The 10,390-nt window shown below is 40.3% G+C and overlaps 1 protein-coding gene across 2 annotated transcripts in view; it reads right to left on the minus strand.

Moving 5' to 3' along the window:
* The window catches only part of OGA (O-GlcNAcase), a 27,518-nt gene extending 17,128 nt beyond the window's left edge, over positions 1-10,390 (minus strand). For both annotated transcript variants that reach the window (XM_007470371.1, XM_007470370.1), the window contains exons 1-6: positions 9,746-10,390; positions 6,350-6,401; positions 5,785-5,882; positions 3,889-4,019; positions 2,148-2,319; positions 623-721 (exon numbers count right to left, since the gene is read on the minus strand). In XM_007470371.1, the coding sequence (XP_007470433.1) occupies positions 623-721; positions 2,148-2,319; positions 3,889-4,019; positions 5,785-5,882; positions 6,350-6,401; positions 9,746-9,944 (751 nt within the window). In that variant the 5' untranslated portion in view covers positions 9,945-10,390. The remainder of the gene's footprint in view (positions 1-622; positions 722-2,147; positions 2,320-3,888; positions 4,020-5,784; positions 5,883-6,349; positions 6,402-9,745) is intronic.

Genomic DNA, 10,390 nt, shown 5'->3' on the forward strand with positions numbered 1-10,390 from the left:
CGGGCCTCTCACTGTTGTGGTCTCTCCCGTTGTGGAGCACAGGCTCCGGACTTGCAGGCTCAGTGGCCATGGCTCAAGGGCCCAGCCGCTCCGCGGCACGTGGGATCTTCCCAGACCGGGGCATCGAACCCGTGTCCCCTGCATCGGCAGGCGGACTCTCAACCACCGCGCTACCAGGGAAGCCCAAGGCTCAGCTTTTTAAAAGTATCCAATTAGGGGCTTCCCTGGTGGCGCAGTGGTTGAGAATCCACCTGCCAAAGCAGGGGACACGGGTTTGAGCCCTGGTCCAGGAAGATCCCACATGCCGCGGAGCAACTAAGCCCATGCTCCACAACTACTGAGCCTGTGCTCTAGGGCCCGCGAGCCACAACTACTGAAGCCCACGCACCTAGAGCTTCCGCAACAAGAGAAACCACCGTGAGAAGCCCGCACACTGCAACAAAGTGCAGCCCCCCCCTTGCCACAATTAGAGAAAGCCCGCGTGCAGCAACCAAGACCCAACACAGCCAAAAATAAAAAATAAACTTTAAAAATAAATAAAAGTATCCAATTAACCAGAACAACCAACTCCCAAGGTCCTAGTTAATTAAAAGTTTTACTGTCTAAATCTTTTAAGACTTACCTGTCCACAGCACCTCAATTCCAGGTAGGAGCTTTTCACCCACAGTCCTTAAATAAGGAGACTGAGACACATTTGGATAACAGAAAGTGCCACAATATTCTGAATGTAGGGGGAAAAATTAATCAGTAAAACAGTCAGGAGTGAAATGGTCATGAGTTTTTGAACAGGGATAAAAATGTCTACCAATTCTAAATTATTTTCATCCAAATGATAAAAGACCTCCATATTATGTCCCAAAAGAAGTAAACTCAAGTGAGTAGTTCATTTATGACTCAACTTAAAAAAAAAAAAAGAATCAAATCATAAAATCTGATATTCTTCCTCCAGTATTAGGACAGATCAATCCTTATGGTCCTATGGTCACCAGAAATACAAGTTTACTAAAGAAATAATTAGAATTTTTAGCATTTTCTCCATAATTCTGAATTGCCTACATTTCTCAGTTACAATAAGAGGCCAAATAGACTGGATTCATAATATCATAATAGAAAGAATGCAATATTAGGCCCCTGGCTATTAGTACTCAACTACAATTGATTATAATTTGCAGTGAACTAAGTAATTACCAAGTATGATCTTATTAAACACTGAGTATTCACATAGTATCAGACCACTGAGATAAGGTTCATGGCTCACAATACTCTCAGACAGACATATACACAGTTAAATAAATCAGTCTAAAATTTCTTAGAACTTTTTTAACTCTTCCTGAACAAGAAGTCAAGCCTAGGGAAGTTTTCTTATAGGCTGAATTTTGAGAGGCAAAAAAAGAGAAAAAACATTTTCAATGGAAGGAACCAGGGAGAGATGAGAGGGGGAAAAAAAGGAAAAGGGGGAAAAAATTATTAAGCTTTCTATACTGACTACTGGAAGTTAAGAGCCCAGATGGGAGTGGGAGGAATGAAAAGGGATACAGATATGCAAGGGCAGAAAAAAGGAACAAGTAGGAGGATATGAGAAGTGACTAAGTTAAAAGCAATGTAAATTTGCTTTTTTCTAGCTTTCATTTTTATAATACTATTCCCTCCTCTAATCCTGAACATGTAATGTTCATATACTTCCAGTACCAAAAAAATACATAAAATCTTTTGCCTATTCAGTTGTCATTTATTTTATTTTATTTTTTTTTTTTATTTTTTTTCCTTGCGTTATGCGGGCCTCTCACTGTTGTGGCCTCTCCCATTTGCGGAGCACAGGCTCCGGACGCGCAGGCTCAGCGGCCATGGCTCACGGGCCCAGCCGCTCCGCGGCATGTGGGATCTTCCCGAAACGGGGCACGAACCCGCGTCTCCTGCATCGGCAGGCGGACTCTCAAGCACTGCGCCACCAGGGAAGCCCCAGTTGTCATTTATTAATCCCTAAAATCTCTCCAATTTAAGATGTGCAGAAATATCTTCTAGAAAAAGAATTCCTACCTTTATATACCAAAGGGAGAGGGGACAACACAATAAAGCCCATACATGGTCTTTTGAAAGTTATATATTTCAAGAAGACTAGTTAAATATAAAGCTATTATATACAATACCTGTGGGACAGAAGAGGAAAGTTTCTGGCTCTCCTAGGTATTGATAAATTTCATTTGTGATGGAGACCTGGGCATGAGCAAAAGAACTGAATACCTCTTTGTCAGCTGCACACATATTATGGTCAATATCATCAAAAAGCAAGGCAAATGACCTGCATCCAAACTGAGAAACCTAAGAAAAAAAAAAAAGATGCTTTACCAGGTCATCTTACAGAGTAAAAAACACAGGATTTCAAATATTAAAGTACATACTTAATAGTCATACTTAAAAGTCAAATATTTTTCTTAGTAAAATGTTCAATGCCAAGCCACTGCCTTTATATTTTCTATGTTAAACAGCTAGACAGTTTTGGGACCCACTTTTTCATTTGGGTTTGAATACAATATGCCAGTATGTCTAACAAAGCTTCTACAATGCAGCTTATCCTTCTACCTCCTTCACTGCCAACTATAGAAAACCAAACAGAAAAAAAAAAAAAAAAAAACGGGAACAATAAATAAACTCTAAGACATGACAAACCCAAGTCACCTGTTCCAGTCAAGATACACTGATGCTAATTAATTTCTTTGCACATAAATCTAGGCCATCAATCAGAAAGACCAACATAGTAGAATATGATCAAATAGGTAAATAACCTTTTAAAAGCTTATTCACAGAAATTTAACTACTTTAACTTTTTTTTTTTTTGGCCGTACCACACGGCTTGTGGGATCTTAGTTCCCCGAAAAGAGACTGAACCTGGCCCCAGCAGTGAACGCACCAAGTCCTAACCCCTGGACCGCCAGGAACCTCCCAAACTACTTTAAATTTTTTACCAGCCATCTTAATGCCACCAATAATATAAAATTTTTTTTTTTAAAGGCCACACTGCGTGGCATGCGGGATTTCTTAGTTCCCTGACCAGGGATCGAACCCGCACCCCGTGCATTGGAAGCACAGTGTCTTCACCATTGGACCGCCAGGGAAATCCAATATAAACTTTTGCTTAAAGAAACATACATAGGGGACATCCCTGGCGGTCCAGTGGTGAAGACTCCGCACTTCCAATGCAGGGGGTGTGGGTTCGATCCCTGGTAGGGAACTAAGATCCCGCATACGTAACACGGCCAAAAAAAAAAAAAAAAAAAAAACATATATATATTTTTAAAAACAGCTCACCTACTTTACCAAAAAACATGTGCAGCTTTCATGTTAAGCAGAATTTAGACTCCAATCAGGTTCACCAACAGCTTACACGTTTACCTAGTTTTTCTTCTCATTTTGGGAAACTAGCCAATCATGTCCAAACTGAATTACATCTCTTGTCCATATAACTGAGTGAAACTATTTCTATAACCTCACTCAGAAATTCAGTCAGGCACCCAACAGAGTTTCTGGAAATGTGACTCTGGACCACTCAGAATTTCCTGGAATCTGAGGTAAGTCTCCACCTCAAGTCTATATTAAGAATCTCTGGGAATGGAGCCTATAAGAACCCTTTTAAGCATCACTTCTAAGCACTGTTTTAAGCCAGTTCTTATGCAAACTGAAGTTTGAGAAGCAATGGTACCTCCAGTAAAGCTCTTTTGACTCACTTTAGAAAATATTCCTCTTATCAAAAGAGTTAAAGTAAAAAAATTTGTACAGAAACAAAGAAGTACTATGACTCTGGTTTCCTTTTTACATCATAAAAGCAACTCAGAAAACTTTTAGTTTCATGTACTGATTCAGGGAAAAATAATGAAAAAGTAAGGAAATTACCTGGTCCAGTTTGCGTTTCAATGTAGATACTTCCTTGGGGTTAGAAAAGGTAATATCCAATCCAGGTGAGATAGCATAGATGAACTCTATCTCATATTCCCGTGCAGCAGAGATGAGAGTCATAAGTTGCTCTAAAGAATAGAGTCCATGATTTAAGAAAGCACCACAAAAACTAAAAGAGCCTTCACCTTCAAACTGAAGGTTATTTCCTCCAATTTTCAGTGAGTCAAGAAAAAAAAAAAGTCCCTTAAATTCTACAAAATTGTCAGGTCCAATGTGACAATACGTAATGGCACAAACCTGATGTGATTTAACGTCACCCTGAACTCAATAAAAGCACTGCCATTTCTCAAAAATACTGAATTAAGCATCAATTCTCTTACTGAATACAAAACATTTTTATTTCCTATAGTATTTGAGAGGTATGCTTTTGTCTTTGCTGTCTCTGTACAACTGGAATTCCTAAATAAATACATCTACATATAGCAACTTTATAATTTGGAAAAAAAAGAAAAATGTGTTCTTAAGAACCAGGGTTGGGCTTCCCTGGCGGCGCAGTGGTTGAGAGTCCGCCTGCCGATGCAGGGGACATGGCTTCGTGCCCCAGTCCGGGAAGATCCCACATGCCGCGGAGCGGCTGGGCCCGTGAGCCATGGCCGCTGTGAGCCTGCGCGTCTGGAGCCTGTGCTCCGCCACGGGGGAGGCCACAACAGTGAGAGGCCCGCATACCGCTTTAAAAAAAAAAAAACCAGGGTTAAGTGATGGCCTTAACAATCCTGACATCTTTGTAACTACAAGAAAAATATTCTTCAGTTTTAAGTCTCTAAAATGTGAAAGACAATTTTCCTAAGTAAACTGACATTCCATAATGTCGTAATTCCATAATTCCTAAGTAAATTGACTATTCCATACCACAGGATATATCTTTAAATAACTTTCAGTGGTATCTCAAGATAGTCATTTGACTATATTTTGATCATATTAAATTTCATTACCAGCATCACCAGAAAATAATCAAGTTGAAGACACTTAAGTTATACAGAGTAATAAACAACAACACTAGATCGAGTTTTAACTGCTTTTCATATTTTAAGAAAACTTTCTGCCTTCAGTGCCTTGACTGGGCTCTGTAACCAAATATCTTGTTAGCTACCATTTAATTCAAGGTATAAAAATGTCCCCCCATTCACTCAAGTCCCCAAAGAAAAGCACCACTTGTCTAATTTACTTCTCTTATTTATGAACTTTATGTAACTAACTCGACATAAGAACACATGTAACAAGGACAGTTCAGGATGGCTTTTCACTTCAGTATAGGCCCAGACTAAGGTGAGGCCCTTCTTCATTTTAAATAAAGACAGGACCAGTAACAGAAATCTAGTGGTCAAGACCAAGCCATACTTGAGCCTGAAGCAAAAGGATCAGTAGTACTAACCCTATCTTTATTTAAAATTTTGGTATTTTGTTCGTGGATTTTTTGCATTAGTTCTGGTTTTAAAAATGGATAATAAAGTATTATTTATCTTGATTACTGATTTTTGGAGTCCTTTAAAATCTGCACTGCCGGCAGGCCCCTCACTTGCCTTGCCCTAGGCCTAGCCCTGCTTCAGCACCTCTTTGTTTAATGGCCCACTGTTTAGTCCACTGGCAGAAGTTAAAAAGCACAATTTATGACCACAGAACAGGTGAAGTCAGACTGGCATACCTGTAAATCACACCATGGCTACACATTGTTAGAGTTACTCTTTCAATATGCACTAACACACAGAGTTACCATATAAAAGAAAACTACCTACAAAGTGAAAGTGGAATACTTAATTCTCGTACAACTACATTTAAAATATAGCTGTTTTCTTCATGTACTCAGAATTTATGTATTAAAAAGAAAAAGATTACCAGCTTCCTCCACTGAATACATCTCTCGCCAAAACATCCTATGTTTGTAGTCATCTTTTGGAGCATACAGATATGTATTTAATTCCCATTTCTGGAGCCTTAAGAGGAGAAAAAATTACATGTATATAAACAGGCAACATGTATAACCTGTAAATCTCACTTTTTTTCCTTTTCTTGGAGCAGCTCCGTCTCTTAAAAAGCTAATATTCTGGGGCAGTAGCTTTTAACTTTTTTGTAATCCAGTGGAGTTGTAAAAAATTAAATATTATAAGGAATGTCAACATATTGTAAACAGTCTTAAATAAAAATACAACAGCTCTGAGTAAGACAGATGAGCCCAAAACCTATCCAGCTTTCCCAGGAAAGTTTGAGAACCACTGCCTTAGGTGAAGAAGAGGAAAAAGACCAAGGTAAAGTAACTTCTGCAACTGAGAAATCATCAAACTGCACCTGGCCCATTCAGTGTATTTCCTCAAACAAAAGGAAATGTTAAAAAAAAAAGAAAAAGAAAAAAAAAGGAAATGTTAATTGTTTAAGACTCTCCTTCACATAATAAAAAAATTACCTTCTAAAGAGTTCTTTTCTCTGCTCCATAACCCATGGTCTTCCATAAAATCCTAGATCCAAAGTAAGAATGAAATTATAAGCATGTGATAATCTACTGAGAAAAGCAGGTTACAATACATACAATACCACTTTGTAAAAAATACGTACAATATACAAAGATCTGAAGGATGTTTAGTAAAACATTAAGGTGTTTTGGGATGATATTTTAAAGTGATTTTAATTCCCTTTTTGCTTACGTAAATTTTCTGATTTTTCTACCATGAACACATTATTTATGTGATAAAGTCATCTAAAAATAGCTAAACATCATCTCTTTTCACTGTCAAAAAAGACTAAATATATTTAAATCTAACTTTTAAAAAGATTATCACAATCTTACAGTGGGGAAAGGGGAAGCAAAGTAACCACAAACTGCTAATAATAACAATTACTACCTAGAAGGGGAGTTAAACCACTTTTAGAGGGGGAAGGGGCGAAAACAAGTAAGGTAGGGAAAAAACCAGGGACAGAATTAGAAAAGAATCTGATTCATCTAATTTTATGATGCCTTTTTGTTGTTGTTGTTCCCAAAATTATAAAAGGGACCCAAAAAATGCCTTAAACTACTCTCAACAAATTCAACACTGGAACTGGCCCACACAGGAAACTCTCAAGCAATCTCAATTCCAGAGCAAATGTATGAACAGCTGAAAATTCAAGAACGTGACTCACTCCAGAGTATCCTAGATGGGGGCAAAGTAATAGTAATGCACACTGCAAGAAACAGAGCTGCAGAATGATGACTTAAGTAGTGGTATAAGCACCAAACTGGTATTTAGAGCTGCGGCTTGTGCTAATCACACCTTACAGCTTGCCTAACCTTTATTCTCCACCTGTCTCAGTCTAATCATCTGCAAGAGATAAGAACAACCTCCCAGGAGTATCATAAAAATGGTTCAAATTGTGTTTTGAACACATAATGTTCCTTACACACACACACACACACAGTTTAAGAAACTAACTCAAAAACCAAAATTTCTGAACAGTAATAAGCTCCACTCTAGATAGAATGGTTACTCTGCACCACAAAGACAATGACAGGCCAAAGAAAACTTCGTTACATACTAATATATGAAACTGTGGCACTTTCAATCTGGACAATTCAATGGTTACTCTCTTACAGGTGATTTAAAGTATTAGGTAAATTTCTCAAGTCTTTATAGCTTTCCTACAACACTCTGCATTATCATTTTTCTCTTAAGCAGTAGGCATTAAACTTTCCTTTAGAGCTGCTTCAACATGAAAAAAAAATTTTTTTTTTCAAGTGACTAACACTTTAATCTTCAGGAATCCTAACTTTGCTCTTTCAGAGTAAGGTTCATGGTTTTAGTTAATTGGCACCCCAAAGAGGAAGCAGTGCTGCTACACATGAGTTAAAATCAACAAAGGTCTGTCCATAGAACATGCAACACTATTCACTTCATTAAACTGAACCTAAGATGAACTGGGGGCTTTGGTGATTATGATTTGTCAGTGCAGTTCATACTTGGTTTAAAAAAAAGTCTTAAAAAAAAAAAGAATTAACACTCAGGATAGATGTTTTTAGCAAAACTTTGTTTCACTTTTATATATGTATACATATATATGTGTGTGCGTTTGTTGGATTGTGATGTAAAATGTACTTTTTAGATCAAAAAAGTTTGCAGGCCACTGTAGTTAAATTATACTGGCAAATAAAAGCACAAATTAACCTCAAAAATAATAAATACATAAATAAAATCAACAAAGGTTTGTGAGGGAAAGAAAAGCAAAACAAACACCAAAAAAATATCAGGTGCTCAGTCACCAAGAAAACATACTAGGGAATTGGAAGGAGAAAAGAGGACAGATAAGACAATTCTAAGTAAACTAGTTCCCTTTTAATACTATTCTGAAAAACAAACCAACTGATCTAAACCACAACTAACTTTTCTCCATAATTACTGAAGGTGTAATGGACAGGCAAGTTTCCTTAGATTCACTTTAGCTCTAAAATTTCTAATCCCCCAGCACTCCTTTCCCACCCTCCACCCCAAGATCTTACATAACAAAGCACAGATTCTAGCCCTATATATACAACAATGGATAAATCAAACAAAGCAATCATGTTTTCATAAACACTGACTCCAGTCAAATACACAGGCAGTTTTCCATTGTTTTCCCGAAAATTCTGCAAGACAGTTAACTTTGCTGAACCGTTTCATTCCTTATGGTAGCATTCCTTATGGTAGCTGCCAATTAGTCTGTTCTCTCTCCTACAATAACTTTATCTAATATAGCATAACCACCACCCATCTTTCAAATGAATACTCCATGAGTACCAAAGCTCTCAACCAAGAGGACAATCCTTCTTTCCTTTTCTACATCTTTCTGTTTTTTTCATAAAGACCAGTATGTTCTACAGTCTTACTCCTATGCACACCACATATAGGGGAGAACTAATAAAGTATACAGCTAAGAAACCCTGGGTCAGCCAAAATACTTCAGAAAGTTCAAATACATGCTGTACTGCAGGAAAGAACAATAATGAAACTGATTCATGCTTAGCTTAGAATGCACAGCCGAACACTTGTTCATTACATTCATGAACTGTGATACAATCTTCTGGTCATTTTCCCCAACCACCAAAAAAGTCCATCATTCCTTTTAAATGGAAATGGGAAGGAACTGAGAAGGGAATTTTTACACCTCTTCTGCAGTCACTAAAATTCCGTATCTCAGATACTATTAAAGTCAAAGCTTCATCCCTCAGAGGCAAGGCACAGTAGTTGGCAAAGGGCAATTTTCTAGGCTGCAAATCAATCTTCAAAGGGTGGGGGGTTCGGGACTGGCCAGCAAAAAAAACAAACAAAAACACAAGAACAAACAAAAAAACACAAGAACAAAAATTCTAAGCAAAAAGGAATCTGTAAAACTGTAAGACGACAGTGCTTCTCTTCACTCCAGGAATACAACTAGCACACCTGTACGGGTAGTCTTTTTTCCAAAGGGTGGGGACAACAAAACTACACACATCTCTCCATTTGAACACAAACCACCCTACAGAACAACATACCAAGGTACAAAGACGTAAAACTCAGAGCCTAAGACTAGACTCCTTACACCGCTTCCACTGGAGCTTGCCTGGCTCCAAGCCCGAGGCGGGTGGGGTCAGGCTTGTTAATAGCCAGGAGGGAATTCGACGCCGTTTCAGAACGCGAGAAAAGACCTGCCCAACCTCTCGCCTCTTCCCTCATTTCAGCAGGGTCAAATTTCAGACCCAAGGGAATAACCCCCTTTTAGAGCCCCCTGCCCCCGCAAAAAGGAAAGAACGTATTACTACTGGGATGGAGAGGGAGTGAGGACGCTCTTGCCCAGCCCGCACCACAACGCTCACCTTCCACCACGCCACAGAGGAACCTCCGAGCCCCTCCTGCCGCCCCGGCCACCGCTGCTCCCCCGGCCCCGGTTGGGTTGTCTTCTCCAGGGGCTGGAGCTGCCTGCGGCTCCAACGATGCGCCCGCGGAGGCGGCAGGGTTGGAGTTGAGCTCGCTCTCCCGCTCCTCCAGCGCCGCCTGGCTCTCCTTCTGCACCATCCTCCTGCCCCCGGCCGCCGCCACCTCTGCAGGTCTTCCTCGGCCTCCGTCCGTAGGGCCGCCGGCCCGGAAAGCCCCAGAAAGGGCCTCGGCTCTAAGCGCGCGCCCCTCCGCTCTTTCCCCTCCCCCTCTGCCCTTCCCCCTCCCTCTCCGCAGGGACCCTAATGCCCGGATGAGAAGGGCGGCGGCACCAACGCGAGCCCTTTGTCAGCCGCAGCCTCAGCCTTAGCTGGGGAGCCGGAAGCCTAAGCAGAGAGCGAGGCTGCGACCTTTCGTTCCCTGGAGGCAGATGGCCAAGGCTCCTTTTCTCGTTCTCAGTTAGCTTCTGCTGCCCTTCCGATAATCCTCGTACTCCCGCTGCCTCCTCCCGAAGCCCCTGGATCTCCTCTGCAGCTGCCCCTACCTCCCGCTTCCTGTTTATCCGCACTGCGCCTGCGCCGGAGACC

The sequence above is a fragment of the Lipotes vexillifer genome, unplaced genomic scaffold (assembly GCF_000442215.2).
Source record: "Lipotes vexillifer unplaced genomic scaffold, Lipotes_vexillifer_v1.1 scaffold916, whole genome shotgun sequence".
NCBI lineage: Eukaryota > Metazoa > Chordata > Mammalia > Artiodactyla > Lipotidae > Lipotes > Lipotes vexillifer.